This window comes from Bos indicus x Bos taurus, chromosome 24 (assembly GCF_003369695.1).
Source record: "Bos indicus x Bos taurus breed Angus x Brahman F1 hybrid chromosome 24, Bos_hybrid_MaternalHap_v2.0, whole genome shotgun sequence".
Taxonomy (NCBI): domain Eukaryota; kingdom Metazoa; phylum Chordata; class Mammalia; order Artiodactyla; family Bovidae; genus Bos; species Bos indicus x Bos taurus.
Window position 1 is genome coordinate 50,531,757 of NC_040099.1, and position 22,455 is coordinate 50,554,211.

Consider the following 22,455-nt stretch of genomic DNA (forward strand, 5'->3'; position numbering starts at 1 on the left):
CCCTGCGGGTCAAAAGTTGTGTCAGCCCATGGTTGATTCATGTGAATGTATGGCAAAACCCATTACAATATTGTAAAGTAATTAGCCTCCAATTAAAATAAATTAATTAATTTACAAGAAAAAAAAAAGCTGTGTCAGTAACCATGGAGAGCAGCAAAGAATTTGGCAGAAGAGCAACTCGAAGGCAGACAAAAATTGCTCAAAAACATCAAGTTGTTCCTCAAGGGCAGAGGCTTCACATTTCCCAGGCCCGCTTTCTTCTGCGTCTCCATTCTCCTGGTTGGCATCCTGGTCTTCGAATCTCTGCTTTCCTCTCCCTGCCTCCACAGGCAGTCCAGGAGCGGCCCACACGCCCAGCCTTCGTCGCTTCCCGCGTTCGGGTCCTGGTACCCGCCGACAGGTCCCACCCCGCCCCATCCCCGGCCTCGCCCGCGCCTGCGCAGAGCCTCTTCTCGCGCGAACGCGCGGCCATCTCCCCCGACCTACCCCAGCGCCCGTCGCCAGGATGGGAGGTCTGCGGTTAGCCAGCCCCAGCTCTTTCCGTGGGGCGGCAGCTGTCCTCTGCGTGTCCGGACTCCTCCCACCCTACACGCCTGCGGGCTCACTCCTGGCGATCGGGCCCATAAGGGCACCTGCCAGGCCCCCAAACAGTTACCTCAGGCTACCGGGCAGAGGAAGGTCCTTGGAGGCTGGGACCCGGGCGCCGGCGGCGAAGCCCCTCCCCTTAGGGCTGGCTTCCTGCCTCCGTATTGGCCCGCGCGCCCGTCAGTCTCACCCCCTTCGTGGGGCCGCCGCGGCGGTTCTCCCCGGTCAGTCTCCTCGCTGCGCGGGTGTACTGGCTGCCTCGGCTCGAGTCCAGCAGAGCCGGCTGGTCGGAGCCTGAGCTGGCGCCGGCCCCCTCCGGGAAACCTCGGGAAGGGGAGGGCCGCACTCGGCCCGAGCTGAGCATCGTCCGGGTGGCCTGCGGGGCCGCGGCCTCTCCGCCGGCAGCACCACCTGTCGCGGGGCAAGAAGCGGGGTAAGGGTTTCGCGCGGCGCGCGGCCGCGGGCCCCCGGGGCCGGGAGTTCCGGGATGCGAGCGGGCGCCGGCCTTCTCACCCCGGTGGGCGGAGCCGCGCGTTCGGCCCGCGAGGACCCGCTGGGCGGATGGGAGACCCGGGTGGAGGGAAAGGAGCTCGCCGAGCCCGGGCTGAGAGCTCGGGGAGCGGTCGGGGAGCGGCTACACCCTCTCTGACCGTGGACACCTCTTCCCTTGCGCACGGTTTAGGAACGCGACTTAACCGAGCGAGATTCGCTGGTCCAGGGCGCCCCCCTTCCCGACCCGGAGAAAGGCCCGGTGGCCTCCGTAGCGCGAGCATCTTTTCTACCTTATATTCCTGCTCCCCTTAAAGACCGATTTTGTGGCTCTGTATCCCTTTGTCAAATAGTTCTCATTTTCTGCAGGGATGGATTAATGGCAGGAGTTAGACACTGTGTGTGTGTGTGTGTGTTTGGATCGTTTCCTCGCTTTAAAGGAAGTTTGTCGCAGGCTAGAAAGTTCCAAGATTGGAACAATTCTGACCATGTGAAACGACATCTGTGGACTAGCATTGGCAGGTGTTTCTTTGACGCAGGTGATATCCATTTTTGCCTGTGTGATGTTACACAGTGAGGTCCTGGATTTGACTTTCTTGGTCCGGAGATAATTCTAGAAAATTTACTTTGCCATTTGGTGGGAAGAAGCTTAATCCAAACAACGAATCTCAACAGAAGTGCTTCCTTACAGAACACTTTCTCTCGTATCTGTTTATCTTCTTAATGTTTATGGCAATCACTTCAAAACAAAGCAGTTGATAGCACTGTAATTTGTTTTAGTGTTGCAATCGATAACAATGGAAGCACGGATTAATGTGGCACTCCACTCCAGTACTCTTGCCTGGAAAATCCCATGGACGGAGGAGCCTGGTGGGCTGCAGTCCATGGGGTCGCTAAGAGTCGGACACGACTGAGCGACTTCACTTTCACTTTTCACTTTCCTGCATTGGAGAAGGAAACGGCAACCCACTCCAGTGTTCTTGCCTGGAGAATCCCATGGACGGAGGAGCCTGGTGGGCTGCCGTCTATGGGGTCACACAGAGTCGGACACGACTGGAGCGACTTAGCAGCCCCAGCAGCAGAGGCCGGAGCGCTGTTTCCTGCAAGAATTATCTCAAAATAATGCCCTGAGATTGTTATTCTTTATTATCTCCGGTTTAGAAAGAGAAGGGAAGCTGGTGGCCTAGTGGTAAAGAAGCTACATGCCGATGCAGGACCGCAGGAGACACAGGTGCCATCTCTGGGTCCAGAAGATTCCCTGGAGTAGGAAATGGTAACCCAGTCCAGTTACCATTCCTTCTTGGAGAATCCCATGGACAGAGGAGTCTGGTGGACTCCTGTCCATGGGGTCACAAAGAGTCTGACGCGACTGAACATGCATGCATTACAAAGGAGGATTAGGAAGGTTAAGTAACTTGCCCAAGATCCCAGGTTTTAAGTGGCAAAGCCTGGATTCAGATTCAGGTAGTCTAACTTAATAGCTTCAACCTCCTCTTAACCTTGTATGCTCCTTAAACATTGTTCATGTTGTAAAGCTAATTGCAGTGTTGTGCTCCTAAGTTTTGATCTTTAGTTGCCAAGCTTTCTGGATATTAAAGAAGAAACAGCCGTTTCCTTACCCCTCCCATATACACACATACTGTAGTAGTTACACAAATGCTAGGTAAATATATATTGTGTAACTCCGGTAACAGTTAAGTTACATGTTACATTACGTGGTTTGCAGAAGTAAAGGGAAAATAGTTTAGCAATTTTCTTCTAGTGGTGGACCTTTAAATAGTCAACTTTGAGCACTGCTTTGTAACCTGTATCTGATTCTTTTATGGTAGCAATAAAGACTTGAAAGTTAAGCATAGAGGGAAGAAATGCTGATATAGCTTTACCATATGTTAGAGAAAATGTTGGGCTATGCTTTTGTAGAAGTTTTGCATTTTCTTGAGAACTAAAACTTCCTCAATGGTAGTAGTTTAGTTGATAAGTCGTATTTGACTCTTGCAACCCTATGGATTGTAGCCTGCCAGGCTCCTTGGTCCTTGGGATTTCCCAAGCAAGAATACTGGAGTGGGTTGCCGTTTCCTTCTCCAGGAGATCTTCCCAACCCAGGGATTGAACACTGGTCTCCTACATTGCAGGTGTATTCTCTGCCACCTGAGCCACCAAGGAAGCCCAATAGTTATTCTTGCTCAATGCCGCTGCTGCTACCGCTGCTGCTAAGTCGCTTCAGTTGTGTCCGACTCTGCCTACTCTGCAGCCTACCAGGCTCCTCCGCCCATGGGATTTTCCAGGCAAGAGTACTAGAGTGGGTTGCCATTGCCTTCTCCGATTCTTGCTCAATAGTACTCCTAAAAGAGAATTGCTTACAGGTTTTACTTTTATAAGGTGTTTATGTATAATGTTTTTGTCTTTCAATATATTTGTTATGAAAACACTTTAAAATTCATAAAAGAAATACCCATTTACCACTTGAGAGTATCTTTTGTAAATTAACTCTTACTATGAAGCTGTTTGTGCATAAATTGTATTTAATTTCATATAAAAAGTAAGCTATTTTAAACTGCATTACATTTTATATTAAAGTAAAATTATAATCTGTTTTGGTGAATTTCAGGCCAACTCAACAACCATATTTTAAAACATAAATAACACTAAAATGTGTAGTTGTTTACTAAGGATCAATATTGGAGAAAATTCATACTAAATATCAAAGTTACTCCACATATGATTTAATGAAATGGTAATCATTTTATTAAAAGCTAACTAATTGAAAGTAACCATTTTAATTATTATACCTGCCTATTACACCTGCCCTGATCAATATATACAAATTTTTAAAGTTATGAAGAATATATTGATTATATTGTTTAGGATAACATTTGATATTTGCCTGGATCTGTATGCCATCCAAATTCTCATTCTTGACCTAATGATTTCAAATCATTTAAATAAATGTTAGCCATGATTATCCTCATAGCCTCATGTTTTTAAAGTTATATAGGGGTTCTTTTTTTAGACAAATTTTTATTGAAATATCGTTAATATACAAACTTTGTAGGCTCTTAAAATGATTTCACTTTGGAAGATGATTCAGAAACAGCCTTTTAGAAGGCACCTTCTGACCTCCTTAGTTTATTACTACTGATAACAATAATACTTAAATAAATAACATAGAGCACTTAGAGGGCACTGTGATAAGCATCTTACATGGATTATGTGATTTTAATCTTAAAATGGCCCTATTTAATAGTTCCTGTTGTTTATCATCCCTGTTTGACTGCTACTCGAGGAGATTGAGACTTAACTGTGACCTAGTCAGGATCATGGAGCTAGTAGTGTCTTAGGGGCAAAGCTAGAATTTAAGTCCCGTGATTTGATCATAGAGCTTACTTTCGACCACTCTGCCGGATTGCCTGGATGTGGATCTTATTGAATGAACCAAGTGAAGTAGTCAAGCTCTTTGTGATGATGATAAAGCTTTAAGGGGTTGATGCTACCGCTGCTGTTTAGTCGCTCAGTTGTAGCTGACTCTTTGCAACCCCACGGACTGTAGCCTGCCAGGCTCCTCTGTCCATGGAGTTCTCCAGGCAAGAATACTGGAGTGGGTTGCCATTCCCTTCTCCAGGGGATCTTCTGACCCAGGGATTGAACTTGGGTCTCCTGCACTGCAGTCAGATTCTTTACAGTCTGAGCCACCTGGGAAGCCTTGAGGACTTGATACTATATTTAAATATCATCATAACTGCACACAGCTGCTTAATAGGTTCCCTTCCCTTCCCTATTTTGTTGATGAGAAAAGTGAGACCTTCAAGTTAGGGGTTCCCAGACTTTTGGACTTCATCAGCAAGTTTAAAAAAAATAAAGTGTGTGTGTAGGTGGGCAATTGGGATCAGATGTAAGGTCCCCAACTTTTAGTTCCATCGACGTTATGGACCTTTTTTAGAACTACTACAATCTACCATCCCCATCCTTTAAAAAAAAGTTTGTTTTTTATTTTTAACCACCAAAAAGGGAGGAAGATGATAATTATGACGTGGAAACAGACAATAAATTTAGTGTCATGAAAAACTATATTGTCCTAGTTTTTCTCATTTGGTTATAGGTCAGTGAAAAATGTGTTCCAGACTGATGCCAATTCAGAGACCATTTGGGAATGCTTGGGTGACACAATGATTCCAGACTGGTAATTAGCTGAGTCCAGATTCAGACTGAATGCCGAGCTTATGCTCATTGCACCTGGTCATAAACAGGAGAGAGGGTATGCTCAATTGTGTCCACCTCTTTGCGACCGTGTGGGCTGTACCCGCCCAGTCTCCTCTGTCCATGAAATTTTCCCGGCAAGAATACTGGAGCAGGTTGCCATTTCCTACTTAAGGGGATCTTCCTGACCCGGGGTCTCCAGCCTTGTCAAGTGAATTTTTGACCACTGCACCATGACTTCTCTCCAATTGACGTCTCCATTTCATTGAACTTCTGCTTTCTACCCCTAGCTAGGCAGCTGGGGAGAGGAATCTTCAGCAGTCAGTGACCTAGCAGTTTCAGTCCCAGTTGGGTTTAGAAATACCACCCAGAGTGTGAACTCACTGCCCACCCGCCCCTCCCTGCAAGGCAAGGTGAATGACACACCAGAGGAAGAAACCACAGGCATACCTCAACATCCAGGAAACTCGAGTAGTAAGCAGCTTCATTTTCCATATTTATTCAAAATGGGAAGCCCCACCTTCTTTTGTTTCCTGTTTTTACTTAACTCATTTTTACAGTTCTTTCATCCTGTCTTATAATATGAGGAGTTCAGGTGTGCGTTTTCCCCCTTTTATCTTGTTGCCTCCAGCTGGTATTAAGCCTACTGTCTGTCTCTCTGTCTCCTTAGTCCTTGGTTCTATTTTTGGCAGAAATGGGATTTTCTCCTTAAATTGTTTTTTGACTGATGCCTACTTGTTTTAAAGACATTATTAAAGTTACTTTTATTTTTTTATTTTACTCTATCACTTAGTAATAAAGTAATAATTTGAGTGCTATGACACCACTTCTATAAGTCTTTAATATTTTTCTGCATCTGTTCTCTCGTTTGATCATTACAATTATCTATGAGGTAGATTTGACAGGTAGTCTTTATTTTACAGAATAAATTCAGTATTTGACGGAAGCAAATTTATAGCCAGGAACTGAAGATAGAAGATTTTATGTCAGAATGTTGATCTTAAGTACTGAAAGGAAAAACTTGTTTCTTCCTACTCGCAGGCTCAGTTCTTTTGGCCACCAAGTGTGTTTTTTCCCCACACCTAGTTCTCCCCTTCTAGGCAGACACTGCCTGGGTGTGCTTCAGCTGAATTCTAACACTCTCTACCTGGAGATAGCTTCCAAGCCCACAAGTTAAGGACTCACTTCAGAAAGACTGCCCTCACTTCAGATGCCAATCAAAAGTCCCAGGTTTTGACCCATGCTTCTGACCAACTGGTTGTAGATCAGGGCTTCCCACACCGCCCTCCTCAGGTTAGATAGTTTGCTCTTCTGGCTCACAGAACTCAGAGAGACACTTATTTGCAATTACTGGTGTATTATAAAGGGATACATCACAGGAACAAATGGATGGAAAAGATACATAGGTCTGGGTATTGGGGCTGGATGCAGGAGGGCATGGCACTTCTTTATCCTCTGGGCTTGTCAACCCCGGACACCTAGATGAGTTCACCAACCTGAAAGCTCATCACCTCTCCTTGTTCAAAAGTCTTTATGGATCTTCATCTGTATTGGTCCCACCCCTTTTCCCTAGGGACCTGGAGTGGTACTGCAAAGTTTCCACTCTAATAATTACTTGATCTTTCTGATGATCAGCTCTGTTGTGAGGTTATGCAGTGGGCTCATCCTAAGTGAGTTCAGTGAGTTCAGTAGCATAAACTCAGGTATGGTCAAAAGGGTCTCCCTATGAATAGCAAAAGATACTTCTGTCACTCAAAATTTCAGTGGCTTTTAGGAGCTCTGTGCCAAGAACTGGGGACCAAGACCAAATATATTTTATTATACTTGTGGTATGACAAAATGTTGCTTTTTTTTTTTCAGATAGTCTTTGATTTTAAATTAAAAAGTTTTTCAAACTCTTTTTAGATTTGCCTACGTCACCACTAGACTACAATACTAATCCAGTCTTTTGGTACCAAAGTTTTAATTGTGATAAATAATGCTTTCTCTCCTGGAAGACCCATTGAAACATGATCAGCACTACAGTTTCAATTTCTGTCTTTTCAAAATTTATTTTGAAATACTTTGAAAGACTTGGTTGTATACATTATATTTCATTATACTTCATTAATTCTTCACTGTGTATTTTTAGAACAGGGATACCTGTAAATATGGTTATCGAACTCAGAAAGTTTTAAAGTATACAATACTTATAGTAGATTTTCCAGTTATGCCAGTTATCCCCAATCATGTCTTTGATAGCATTTTTTGGGATCAGATTTTGCATTTAGGTGTCTTGTCTTTTTAGTCTTCTTTGAATTGCAGTTGTTACTTAGTGTTTTTCATGACATGAACATTTTTGAAGAAAACTCGTCTGTTATTTTATGGTATGTCTCTCGTGATTTTTTAAATTACTGTTATTGAAATATATTTAACATAAAACACTGTGAAAGTTTAAGAGGTACAACATATTAATCTGATACATTTATATATTGTAATTATTGCCATTGTACTGATAATTAGCACCTCTGCATGTTATATAATTATAATTTATCTTCAGTTATTGGAATAATTAAGCTCTAGACTCCTTGCGAGTTTGATTGTAATACAGTATTGTCGCCTGTGTTCACCAGGCATTAGATCTCTTGGACTTCTCTCTTACGACTCTTGTTGGAAGAGTCTGATGTTTGTACCTTTAAACAACATCTGTCCTGTCCCTTACCCTTATTCCCATCTCTCATGATTCTTGATCATTTAGATTGCTTGATTCTGCAGCCATATTTAGATACCACATTTATATAAAATATCCAGAATAGGCAAACTCAACACAGAAGGCAGATTGGTGGTTGCAGGCACTGGGGTAGTGGGGTACACCGCTTAATGGGTGTGGTGTTTCCTTCTGGGATGATAAAAATGTTTAGGAACTAGATAGAGGTGGTTGTGCAACATTATGGATTTTCTAAATCCCTCTGAATTGTTCATTTTATGTTATGTGAATTTCTGTTCCATAAAAATTAACTTAAAATCCTAATGTAGATGATTTTGCTGCACCCCCATATACAGCCTGGATTTCTCCTCAAGTAGAAATTCCATTAAAAGCTGTTGCGTGGAGGTTTCCCTGGTGGCTGGCTCAGTGAGAATCTGCCTGCCAATGCAAGAGACACAGGTCTGATCCCTGGTCTTGGAAGATCCCACATGCCGCAGGGCAGCTCAGCCCATGTGCCACAACTATTGAGCCTGTGCTATAGAGCCCAGGAGCCGAAAGTGCTGAAGCTCGAACCCTCTAGAGCCTGTGCTTTGCAACAGGAGAAACCGCCGCAGAGAGAAGGAAGCCTGTGCATTGCAACAGGAAGGTAGCCCCTGCCCACCGTAACCAGAGAAAAGTCTGCGCAGCAATGAAAACCAGCACAGCCAAATAAATAAAATCATGTTAAAAAGCTGTTGTATGATAATTACGATGGTTTGTGATGATTAAAGACATGAGCATTGTAAATTGATTTTTAGTGGAAGAATTGATACACAGAAGAATCCATTATATATTCTCATCAGTAAATATTTAAGATTTAATATGTAGTTTTCCATTTTGAAAAATTCCCATAATGTTTGTGATGAATGTGAAAGGACAAAAACATGTTTTCTAGCCAATTTGCATGATTTTAAAATAGTAATAGGTTTTCTACAAACAACGTTTTAGTACATTGAATGTAAATATTGACTTTATTAGTACCTTAAAACTTGAAGTCTAGATTAAGAATCGGATAGTTTCTCTTCCTCTGAATGTATGTATTCCAGGCTTTTTTCTGTTATAAGTCTCCACACAATGTTTACATTGAACCTCAGTTCAATTGCTGAGTCATGTCCAACTCTTTGCGACCCCATGAATCGCAGCACGCCAGGCCTCCCTGTCCACCAACTCCCCGAGCTCACCCAAACTCATGTCCGTCGAGTCGGTAATGCCATCCAGCATCTCATCCTCCGTTGTCCCCTTCTCCTCCTGCCCTCAATCTTTCTCAGCATCAGGGTTTTTTCCAATGAGTCAACTCTTCGCATGAGGTGGCCAAAGTACTGGAGTTTCAGCTTCAGCATCAGTCCTTCCAATGATCACCCAGGACTGATCTCCTTTAGGATGGACTGGTTAGATCTCCTTGCAGTCCAAGGGACTCTCAAGAGTCTTCTCCAACACCACAGTTCAAAAGCATCAATTCTTCAGCGCTCAGCTTTCTTCACAGTCCAGCTCTCACATCCATACATGACCACTGGAAAAACCATAGCCTTGACTAGACGAACCTTTGTTGGCAAAGTAATGTCTCTGCGTTTTAATACGCTGTCTAGGTTGGTCATAACTTTCCTTCCAAGGAGTAAGTGTCTTTTAATTTCACGGCTGCAGTCACAATCTGCAGTGATTTTGGAGCCCAGAAAAATAAAGTCTGACACTGTTTCCACTGTTTCCCCATCTATTTCCCATGAAGTGATGGGGCCAGATGCCATGATCTTAATTTTCTGAATGTTGAGCTTTAAGCCAACTTCTTCACTCTCCTCTTTCACTTTCATCAAGAGGCTTTTTAGTTCCTCTTCACTTTCTGCCATAAGGGTGGTGTCATCTGCATATCTGAGGTTATTTCTCCTGGCAATCTTGATTCCAGCTTGTGCTTCTTCCAGCCCAGTGTTTCTCATGATGTGCTCTGCATATAAGTTAAATAAGCAGAGTGACAATGTACAGCCTTGACATACTCCTTTCCCAATTTGGAACCAGTCTGTTGTTCCATGTCCAGTTCTAGCTGTTGCTTCCTGACCTACATATAGGTTTCTCAAGAGGCAGGTCAATGGTCTGGTATTCCCATCTCTTTCAGAATTTTCCACAGTTTATTGTGATCCACACAGTCAAAGGCTTTGGCATAGTCAATAAAGCAGAAATAGATGTTTTTCTGGAACTCTCTTGCTTTTTCCATGATCCAGCAGATGTTGGCAATTTGATCTCTGGTTCCTCTGCCTTTTCTAAAACCAGCTTGAACATCTGGAAGTTCATGGTTCACATATTGCTGAAGCCTGGCTTGGAGAATTTTGAGCATTACTTTATTAGCATGTGAGATGAGTGCAATTGTGCGGTAGTTTGAGCATTCTTTGGCATTGCCTTTCTTTGGGATTGGAATGAAAACTGACCTTTTCCAGTCCTGTGGCCACTGCTGAGTTTTCCAAATTTGCTGGCATATTGAGTGCAGCACTTTCACAGCATCATCTTTCAGGATTTGAAATAGCTCAACTGGAATGCCATCACCTCCACTAGCTTTGTTTATAGTGATGATTTCTAAGGCCCACTTGACTTCACATTCCAAGATATCTGGCTCTAGGTGAGTGATCACATCATCGTGATTAGCTGGGTCATGAAGATCTTTTTTGTACAGTTCTTCTGTGTATTCTTGCCACCTCTTCTTAGTCTCTATGCTTCTATTAGGTCCTTACTATTTCTGTGCTGCATTGTGCCCATCTTTGCATGAAATGTTCCCTTGGTATCTCTAATTTTCTTGAAGAGATCTCTAGTCTTTCCCATTCTATTGTTTTCCTCTATTTCTTTGCATTGATTGCTGAGGAAGGCTTTCTTATCTCTCCTTGCTATTCTTTGGAACTCTGCATTCAAATGCTTACATCTTTCCTTTTCTCCTTTGCTTTTTGCTTCTCTTCACAGCTATTTGTAAGGCCTCCCCAGATAGCTATTTTGCTTTTTTGCATTTCTTTTCCATGGGGATGGTCTTGATCCCTGAACTTAACATTCGCTGTTTAGATGTTTCATACCCTGCCACACTTGTGTGAATTACAGAAAGGGTAAATATTTGGCTAACTGTAGTAGGTAATGTGTAAACAGTAGCAATGATTATTGTCATCGAAGGACTTGAACTGTTGTCAGAAAAAATAAATCTTTGCCTTCACACTGTTGCTTACTCTTTTATAATCCCTTCTATCTATAGAAACACAAATGTACTTTGAAAACCTTTTCATTTGTGGAAAGTGAAGCTTTCTAAATCTGCTTTTGAAAACTTGTCCCTGATATACCTACAGTTCTATAATAGGTTTCTCATTATCTTTATTTGCTTTGTTTTTCCCAGGTGAGAAAAAAGATGCTGTCCAGGTTTAAAATAGTCGCCACTCCTTGTACTCTGGCATGCCGCCATTTGCACACAAAAGAGAAAGGCAAGCCACTTATGCTGAACCCAAGAACAAACAAGGTTAGTAACATTAACACTATCATACATTTTCTCTCTTCCTGGTAAAGGTTTGATATATTTTAGATAGATATAGTATGAAAGATTTGTATTGTGTGGCTTTATACTAAAACTATTTGAAAGTGGGTTGTTTTTTTTTTCTTGCATGAACTTTTCTCTTTTCAGCGTTGCTTTATACCTTCTAAATTTCACCATCTCAATTTCTACCATCCAGAAAGAGTTGACTTTATTTCCTAGTTCTAGCTTAAAAAAAAAAAAAAATCCAAGAATAGCAGATAGGTCAAGAGTTTTGGCCAGATGCAGTATATTTAGATTGACTTCATTTAGTCATTTTATTGCTTTTATAAATAAATGAATAAATGTTCTATAATTTCCTAATCCCTGATGGATCATTCATTCTCACTGTACTTGGACGGAAAGAAATAGAAGAGGCCTTTTCTTTTCCCCCTAGTATGCTTACCTGCACAATGAAGAGTCTAGTTAAGGGATTTTTATCAATATTGTGTCTGAAGGAAGATAACTCAGGATCAGCTAAAGTGGGTGCACTTCTGTGTACATCAGGAGGGCATTGTTGTGTCCACGAGCAGAAGACAGGTTTGTGAAACAAGTGGTGATGGAAGACAGAAAAGAGTAGAAGGGCAGGTGAGAGGAAGGTTGTTTCTGCTTTCAGGGCATCCGTTTTAGACTATGTCACGTTCACTTACTAACTCCGGGCCAGCAATTTAAGAATTTTATCAACTTTTATTATAAATGCTCAATACGTAAAATTATTTCTTTAATAACCATTTTGATTTCTCCTGCGCATTATAAATAATGGTTTTGAGTGTCCCTTAAATCTAGGGACAGATTTAAGGTAGGAGATAGGCAGTAAAACCTTGTGTGGCCAACTCATTTATCTTTAGCAATAGGATAAGCATTTTTAAATGAACTGTGTAGCTTATTAAATGAACTACACAGTTCATTTAAAACTACATAAAAACTCAGGGTTTTAACCCCTTTACATTTCCCAGTCTTAGATAAAATCTTATAAAGAGGAACATGACACACAAAGAATTTAGTGATTTGACTTTTTTTTTTTTTTTTCATTCTAAAGGTTCAACAGTTTTATAAGGTCTTTTCCAGAGAACTAACTTTTGGTTTAATTTTTAATTTTTCAGTTTTTTTTTTCTGTTTTCTATTTATTTTCACTCTAATGTTTATTATTTCCTTCCTTTTCGCTTCAGGTTTAGTTTGTTCTCCTCCCCCGCCACCCAGTTTCTTAAAGTAAAAGATTAAGTAATTGATTTGAGATCATTCTGCTTCTTTCCGCTACATCTACAGCTACAAATTTCCCTCTTAAAATTATTTTCACTGTATCCTATAAGGTTTGGTGTGTGTGTTTTAATTCATCTTAAGGTATATTCTAATTTGCCTGTGCTTTCTTCTCTGCCCACTTGCTTTTTATAGGACTGTATTAAGATTCCCCAAATATCTGTTTATTTTTATTTATTTTTTTCCCTTTATTTTTAATTTCTAATCTTGTTACACTGTGGTTGGAGATCATACTTCGGAAGACTTAAAACCTTTTAAATTTATTGAGACTTGTTGTATGGCCTGACAAAGGGTCTGTCTATCTGTACAAGGAGAACATTCCTTGTGCAGATGAAAAGAATGTATATCCTGCTTCTGATGAAGGAGCATCTGCTGGGTCTAGTTGGTTTATGGTGCTCTTCAGGTCTTCTTTTTCCTTGTTGATTTTCTGTCTAGTTGTCTTCTCCATTATTGAAACTGAGATACTGACATTTTCAGCTTGTTGAATTATCTTTCTCCCTAATTCTGTCAGTTTTGCTTCATGTATTTGGCCCTCTTTTGTTATCTTACAAGTATGTTTATATACTTAATGGAGTGTATCTTCTTAACTGGAGTGACCCTTTCAGCAAAAGGTCCTCCTCTAGTAATGTTTGTTTCAAAGTCTGTCTTCTCTGTTACTAACGTACCTCTTCCAGCTCTGTTTTGGTTACTGTTGGCATCCTGAATCTTTTTCCATTCTTTTACTTTACACCTATTTGTATCTTTGAATCAACATGTGTCTCTTGTAGTCAGCATGTAATTGGATCATGTTATTTTATCAGTTCTGCCAGCCCTTTTAATTTTAGAATTTCATCCATCTACATTAATATAATGTCTAGTAGGGTATGATTTATGTCTGCTATTTTGCTATTTGTTTTAAAAGTCTTATGTGGTTTCTGTTCCTTGTGTTAAATGTTTTCCATTATACTATTTAAATTCCCTTGTCTTTTACTGCCTATTTCTGAGTTCTTTTCTCAGTGGTTTGCCCTGGGGACTACAGTTACTGTCTTTATCACAGTCTAGTTCAGTTTGATACTAGTTGAATTAAATAGTTCACCAGAACTTTGCTCCTGTAGAGGTCTATCTCCTTTTGTGCTGCTTTTTTGTACAAATTATATTTTATACATTGCATAACCATCAACACAGATGTATAGTTATTATCTTACATAATTGTCTTTAAAATTGAGTAAGAGGCAGAAACCTACAAAAAATATATTTGCACTGTTTTTTATATTATGCAGTCATCTCACCCATGTTCTTTATTTCTTTGCATGGATTTGAGTTACTGTCTTGTGTCTTCCATTTAGGCCTGAAGGATCCCCTTCAGTATTTCTTGTGAGACAGGTCTGTTAACAATGGATTCTCTGTTTTTATTTATCTGGGAATGTCTTAATTTCTTCATTTTTGAAAGATAGTTTGTAGAATTAGGAAGTTCTTGGTTGACAGTTGATTTTTCCTTCAGCACCGCCTATGGCTTCCGTGGTTTCTGATAACTTAGCTGTTACTCTTTTTCAGAATCCCCTGTATGTGATGAGTCACTTCTCTTTGCTTTCAGATTTCTCCTTTTGTCTCTGGCTTTTGACAGTTTGAATAGGATGTGTCTGGGGTAGAGCTCTTTGTGTTTTTCTTGATTGGAGCTATTGGGCTTCTTGAATGTGTGGATTAATGCTTTTCATAAAATTTGGGAAGTTTTTGCCCATTATTTTTTCAATTATTTTTTATCCTTTTCTCTCCTCACCTCTGGTACTCCTGTTATGTATATGTTGGCGCTCTTGATGGTATCTTTCAGGTCTGTTCATATTTATTCCATATTTTTCCTTTCTCAGACTGGATTATCTCAGTTGACCCATGTTTAATGATTTTTTTTCTTCTACCACTCAAATCTGCTTATTGAACCTCTTTAATGAAATTTTTATTTCAGTTGTATACCAATTTGAGAATTTGTTTGGTCCCTTTTTATAGCTTCTCTGCTTATCAATATTTTCTGGTTAGTGGGAGGTTATTCTCATCCTTCCCATAGTTTGTTAGACAATGGTGTTTTTTAGTTTTTTTGATGTATTTAGAGTAACTAACTTTTTTCTTTTTTTACTGAAGTATAATTGATTTACAGTGTTTCAGGTGTATAGCAAAGTAATTCATGTTATGCACACATATATATACTTTTCCAAACTCTTTTTCCTTATAGTTCCCTGTGCTATACAGTATGTCCTTGTTGTTTATCTACTTTATATATAGTAGTGTGTTAATTCCAACTTATTTATCTGGGAAACAACTAGATAAAAACTAGAACAACTAATTAAAAATCTTTGTCTAGTAAGTACAATATTTGGACTTCCTTGGGGGCAATTTCAATTAACTGCCCTTTTTTCTTATATACGAGTCAGACTTCGTGTGTTTTTTGTTTGTTTGCCTTTATGACTTTTTGTTGAATAGTCATTCCTCCCAGGGTTTGTAGTGTTGCTGTTGTCTATTTAGTATCATTTCTGAATTCTTTCTTCTGGTTATATTTGCCTACTGCAATCTCTGCTTTGTTAACTTAGTAATCAGCGAATGATTAAGCAGAAACTTAAATACCTGGAACCATTCTTTGCCAAGGAGCTCTGTGTATCTGTGGGGGTGTGCCTTTAATTTTCTTTCTTGCATTCTCAGTTGTGTCCGACCCTCTGCGACCGCATGGACTGTAGCCTTCCAGGCTTCTCTGTCTGTAGGACTTTATTAAGGCAAGGGGAGGGTACCCCAAGGAGACTCTTCCAGGGGATTTTCCCGACCCAGGGATGAAACCAGTGTCTCTTGCATCTCCTGCATTGGCAGACAGATTCTTTACCACTTGAGCGACCTGGGAAGCCTGGGGCGTGCCTTTAGTACTCAGCTAAGCAGTTTACAGGGCTTCCCAGGTGGCGCTGGTGGTAAAGAACTCACCTGCCAATGCAGGAAACAACCAGGTTCGATCCCTGGATTGGGAGGATCCCCTGGAGGAGGGCATGGCAACCCACTCCAGTATTCTTGCCTGGAGAATCCTATGGACAGAGGAGCCTGGTGGGCTACAGTCCATGGGGTCACAAAAAGTTGGATACCACTGAGATGACTTCTCTGAACTGTGGTGTTGGAGAAGACTCTTGAGAGTCCCTTGGACTGCAAGGAGATCCAAACAGTCCATTCTAAAGGAGATGAGCCCTGGGTGTTCTTTGGAAGAAATGATGTTAAAGCTGAAACTCCAGTAGTTTGGCCACTTCATGCAAAGAGTTGACTCATTGGAAAAGACTCTGATGCTGGGAGGGATTGGGGGCAGGAGGAAAAGGGGACAACAGAGGATGAGATGGCTGGATGGCATCACTGACTTGATGGACATGAGTTTGAGTGAACTCCGGGAGATGGTGACAGACAGGGAGGCCTGGCGTGCTGCAATTCATGGGGTCACAAAGAGTCTGACACGACTGAGTGACTGAACTGAACCGACCTGAACTGAGGTGACTTAGCACAGCACAGAAGCAGTTTACAACTATGTGTCAGCCTTCACTTCCTGTTTACACAGAGCCTCAAGGCTAGCCAGAGGTGGCTCAAGTCTTTCCTGGACATGCTTACAGCTATGCATATGACCCTCTAGGTTCTTAAGAATATGTCTCAGCTTTTCAAAGATCCCCCTGAACTTTTCAGTTTTCCTTTTCTGTTTTTTGGTTAACCTGTTTGCCCCATATGTTATCTACTGCCTTGGGGAGATGCTGCGTTAAATAATTACCTCTGATTGTTTACAACAAACTGTTCTGGGGGCTGGGGGAGAAGGCTATTCACACTGCCCGAGCTGCAAGTCAGGTCAAATAAAGACAGCCTTGTAGATAGGGTCTTCAGGTCTAACAATGACAGTTACCTGGATACTGGGCTTTAGAAGAATCTCCGACCCTTCCTGCCTTTCTCCAATGACAGCCAAGCTCTAATTTTCAAAGTGACTGCTTCACAGTGTTTGCTTTTTCAAGGTTACTGTGGAGCTGGGGAGGGGAGAATAGGAAGAAGGAAAGTTAAAATGCCATGAAGCTTTCTGTTCTTACTGAAATTCAGCAGTTTTTCTTGAATAAATGATCTCCAATTGCTGAAACCTTTGGTTAGTTTCCGGAATTCTGAACTTTTGGCTAGGGTTCTTGTTGCTTTTATGAAGGAAAATATTTTTTTAGAAGTCACTGACATCTCTTTGATAACAAAAAATTTAATCCATAGCTGAATACCAGAAATTGAAAAAGTTTATTACATAGGTTAATTTGTCTTAAGTGTCATTTCTTCTTCCCTCTTCCCTCTGTTCAACCTCATTCCTGTCTAGTCATGGTAACCTCTTAGTTTGGTTTGTATTCTTTCAAACTGTCTGTTGCTTTCATTTTTAATATGTGTGTGCATCTGTATATAACATGTAGTTTATGGGGATTTTCTAAACATAAAATAGGGAGTTTGTTTTGATTTTCAAGTTAACTTTTTTTCCTAACTGTGTATCTGGCAGGTCTTTCCACTATACACTTAACAACATATACAGATATGTTTATCTGTATGGAAGTGTCATAGGTTCGTAATTCTTCCATAATTGATGGACTTTTAGTTTGAAATAGACTGGAGAACTAGAAACAGTGCTACAACTAATCTCTTCGTATGTACCTCTTTGTTTATGAATATTTCTCTAGAATAACTAGGTAGAAGTAGAATTGCTATATGTGCATTCAAGATAGGGAAGCAATCTCAGTGTCCATCAACAGATAAATGGATGAAGAAGATACACACACACACACACACACTAACAATGGGATAGCACACAGCTGTCAGAAAAGAATGAAATTCTGCCATTTGCAACAGTATGGATTGACCTAGAGTATTATGCTTAGTGAAGTAAGTCAAAGACAAATGCTGTATGATATCACTTATGTGTGGAATCTAAACAATAAAACAAGTAAATGGATGTAACAAAACAGACTCACAGATATTGAGGACAAATTAGTGGTTACCAGTAAGGAGAGGCAAAGGGAGAGGGACAAGGTAGGGATAGAGAATTAAGAGATACAACTACTTTGTATACAATAAATAAGCTACAAGGATATATTGTACAGCTCAGGGAAATATAGTCATTGTTTTATAATAATTTTAAATGGAGTTTAAAGAAATTGAATCACTATGTTGTATACTGGAAACTAACATATTGTAAGTCAATTATACTTCAGTTAAAAAAATAAAATATGTGCATTAAAATAAAAATCTAAGAATACTTTAAAATTGGCTTTCAAAAAGCCTAGAGCAATTTATATTCCCAGCAGTGGTATGAGAGTTAATTCTTTTACTATATTCTTACCAGTACTAGATATGATCAATCTTACAAATTTTTGAAAGTCGGGGCCAAAATGTTATCTGGCTGATCTTTTTATGTTTAAATTACATTTGGTAGGTTACATTACGTTTGTTACCCCTGTAATTAATAATTTTTAATTCTTTTATTTTTTTCCTTTTTAGGGGATGGCGTTCACATTACAGGAAAGACAAATGCTTGGTCTTCAAGGACTTCTACCTCCCAAAATAGAGACACAAGATATTCAAGCCTTACGGTTCCATAGAAACTTGAAAAAGTTGAATGGCCCTTTGGAAAAGTGAGAGTTGATTAGACGTTTAGTTTTTTTTTTTAATTGATGTTTTGATCAAAAAAATTGGGAGTACTATTATGTATTATGTATGTATTATGTATGCATGAGAAATAAGTCTCATAATGAAACTTGTATTTTAGTTGATTTATTTTATAATGATTATATTTCCTTCACTTCAGTGAATAATTCCCTTATTTTCACTGTAGTAAAATTCAGCAGGAATCAGTTTTTTATAGTTAAAATCACAGAGCTTTAAGGTTTGAATTGAATGGTAGAAGCAGAGACACCCGTTCTGTTCAGCTTTTATTGATCACCTACTTTGTGTGCTGTTGCTAGCCACTGAGGATATAAAATGAGTAATAGACAGGGTGGCCATATAATATATCATCCAATCCAAGACACTTTGGGGAGTGAAAAAGAGGTAAATGAAACTGTCCCAGGCAAACTGGAATGTATGGCCACCCTGGTAACTCACAGCCTGCCTTCTAGGAGCTCATCCATACGGAGTTATGCTATGACCATCATTGTAGCTGTACTGCAGTGTGCAGGACAGCGAGGAAGAGGGACGTGCAGAGTACATTCTGAAAGCATGAAGACGGATGCCTTCTGCAGCCTGGGAAAGCACTTCCTGGAGGAAGTGATGCTTTAGTTGAATTTGAAACAGTATGTTACAGGGAGCAGGCAAAATGAGAAAGAAGGGCAGGGTATTTTGGGTAAAGGGATCAGTCTGACTATAGGACTAAAATATTCATTTGGTTTGTAAAGCATAGGGGATTATTGGATATTGGTGACAAGTGAGACTGGTTTCTTTGACATTATGGGGCATAATGTCAAATGAGTGAGTGAGTGAGAGTAATGAGTGAGAGACTACACACATATACATACGTACACACGTGTGTGCTGTGCTTAGTCACTCAGTCATGTCCAATTCTTTGTGTGACCCCATGGACTGTATCCCACCAGGCTCCTCTGTTCATAGGATTATCTAGGCAGGAATCCTGGAGTGGGTAGCATTCCTTCTCCAGAGGAACCTTCCCAACCCCAGTCTCCTACATTGCTGGAATCGTTACCGTCCAAGCCACCGGGAAAGCGCATATATGTACGTACGTACATATGTACGTGTGTGTGTATAGTCTCTCACTCATCACAGAGGGGAAAGAAAGTCAAAAAGTGGTGTGAGGGTCACAGAAGGAGTAGGGTGTTATGGGACCTGAAAATCGGAAAATCTAAAATGTATGTATGTGTGGTGGGGGATGGGAATGACCGAAAAAGACAGCAGAGAGTGCGCCACCTCCGCTGCGTTTGGAGAGCATGAGTAGAGAGGACTCTGCCTGAGTAGAGGGTGTTCCAGGCAGCAGGTGCGTCGTCGTGTGCTGCAGTGCCAAGGTGAGAGTTCTGGTGCGTTTGAGAAACTGAAGCAAGTTCAGTACAAAGACGAGGCTGGAAAGTAGTCAGGGAAATCTACTTAACTATTTTAAGAGCTTACGGCTAATAAAACTGGTGTTTGAAAGCCATTCAAGGAGAAGAGAACTGATCAGAGGTATGTTTTTAAGAGAATAGATTGGAGCAGGGGAAGTTGTTTGTATAGAGACTTGTTAGAAAGGGAGGAAACAACTGTGTGAAAGGTATTTAGCAGATAGTCTCTGTAGGACCTGTGGATTTATTAGGTTGGGATTGGGGAGGGTGGGAGAGGAAGAATTCAGGAATGGACTCCAGATGGATTCCCATTTGATCAGATGGTAGCAGGAGGAGGAACAAAAGAGAGGAAAAAACGAGTCTATTTTATATTTAATTCAAGGTGATAATTGATTTTTCAGCCCAACATCTCCCTATTTTCTAAACTTTATTCTTTAAAAGCTGTTATTTATAGTTTTATATGAATTAACCATTGCGTCCTTCATGCTGCTTCTGTGCACTATAATAGACTTAAAATGCTTCTAAGTTTCCTGGATTATAAACTCCACGAGAACAGTGGCACTTCTTACATCTCTGGAGTTTACGATAGTGCCTGGCACATATTTAGTATTTAGTGAATATTTGAATGAATGCACTTTATTTTGTTTTCTTGTTTACATGTCAATCACCTTGAAGATTAGCTCCTTAAGGGTGAGGTGGTGGTTTAGTTGCTCAGTCGTGGCCGACTCTGCGATCCCTTAGACTGTAGCCCACCAGGCTCCTCTGTCCCTGGGATTCTCCAGGCAGGAATACTGGAGTGGGTTGCCATATCCTTCTCAAGGGGAATCTTCCCAACCCAGGGATTGAACCCAGGTCTCCTGCATTGCAGTCAGATTCTTTACCGGCTAAATTACTAGGGAAGCCCCTAAGGGTGGGGGCCTCATGGTAATTTTTGCATTTCCAGTGCCTGGTTCAGAGCCTGACTCACAGGGCTCAGTAAAGGTTAGCTGTTGCTTCTGATTCTTTTCATCATCATCATCTACCATTTAAGTGCATTTTTATTTTTTAATCCTGGGTATTACATAAGGATATATAGGGTTTTGTTTTCCAGGGGGAGGGGATCCTCAATTGTACATGTTTAAATTTCATTTCAAAGGCTAAAATCTTTAATGCTGTCTGATGTAGACATTATTTACTGTGCTCAATTTCAGATACATCTATATAATGGGAATACAAGAAAGAAATGAGAAATTGTTTTACAGAATACTGCAAGATGATATTGAAACCCTAATGCCAATTGTGTATACACCAACAGTTGGCCTTGCCTGCTCCCAGTATGGACACATCTTTAGAAGACCTAAGTAAGGCTTATTTTTAAAATATTTTTGCAAATTAACTATTATATAGGAAAAAAACCAGCACCGATTACATTTCTATTTTTTGTGTTGCAGTCTTATCCAACCACAGTTCCCTTCCTTAAAAACTTTTCCCTTCCACAAAAACTTAATTTGGACAGAAAGGGATTCATAAAAATCTAATATGTCATATTCTTCATTTTGTGGAAATAGCATCATTCATTCCTAACCTTCTTTAAGTTTTGATTGTTAGAGAAATTGTGCATTTTTGTACCGAAAAAATAAGTATTCTCCATTTTGGTAGCATATTCTGCAGAATAATCATAAAACTTTTTGACAATCTGGCTGACTAAGAGAGTAAATCTCATTTTTTATCAGTTTTATTTCTATTGCTTGTTGATTTTTATGATCTTACACAAATTTTAATTTCACATAGTTCAAGCACTTCCAAATATTTTAAGTGGAAAGGATGCTGGGGTGAGTGTTGGCTCAAGCCTTTGAGTAAGTAAGTTACTTTATCCCTCTGAATCCATTTATCATAAAATAGGGATTTCAGTACCTTTAAAAGAGCTGCTGAGAAGGTCAGATGGGGAAACTGATATGACAGTTCTTTATAAACTTTTAAGTGTTGTGTAAGTGCTATTTTTACTTAATTTGAGTTTTCTTGTCTTGTTCCTCTAACCTGTAGTCATTTCCCACCATCCTTATATCTTTCCAATGTCCTGCTTACATACTGATACAAATGTAGAAATTCAAACACCGTGTGACAGCATTTGTCCTCAGTCTCCTCTCCTCTAGTCTGGTGGCTCTCAAACTTTAACATGCATATGGAAACATCTGTGGGACTTACTTAGTGTTGATCCTTGCCAACTTTTCCTCTCCTTCCTATTCCCAAGATTCTGATGAAACAGAGAAAGGTCTGGAGGTCCGGATTGTAATGAACACCGTCGGTGATGGTGTTACAGGTATTCCCCGGAAGACACTTTTGAAAACACTGTCTGTTCTGTGCTATCAGTTAATGTGTCTAAACATTTCTGTGATATGGCCCAGCTCTTCAGCTCTTTTATCGTTTCATTTTCTCTTAGAGTAGTAGTATTTCTCAGTTCAGATAAAGGGAAGATAAAGGGAAAACAAAAGGATCCTGATGCCCTGCTCCCCTCCACCATACACACAGAGGTTCTGATTCCTTTAGTGTAGAGTTGGGCCCAGGTACTACTGTTTCATTAAAGCTCCTGGTGTGATTTTGTTGTGCACCAGAATTAAGAACTCACATGAAACATAAAGAGCTTTTGGATGAGGGCAGAT

General features: G+C 40.4%; 1 protein-coding gene across 2 annotated transcripts in view; it reads left to right on the plus strand.

Annotated features, from left to right (window-relative positions):
• Positions 1-768: 768 nt before the first annotated feature.
• ME2 (malic enzyme 2) overlaps positions 769-22,455 on the plus strand; it is a 58,606-nt gene continuing 36,919 nt past the window's right edge. The window contains exons 1-4 of one of the 2 annotated variants that reach the window (XM_027526123.1): positions 769-1,020; positions 11,353-11,468; positions 18,273-18,406; positions 21,007-21,156. In XM_027526123.1, the coding sequence (XP_027381924.1) occupies positions 11,361-11,468; positions 18,273-18,406; positions 21,007-21,156 (392 nt within the window). In that variant the 5' untranslated portion in view covers positions 769-1,020; positions 11,353-11,360. Of the gene's footprint in view, positions 1,021-11,348; positions 11,469-18,272; positions 18,407-21,006; positions 21,157-22,455 lie in introns of both variants that reach the window. The other variant, XM_027526122.1, reaches the window with a different exon arrangement.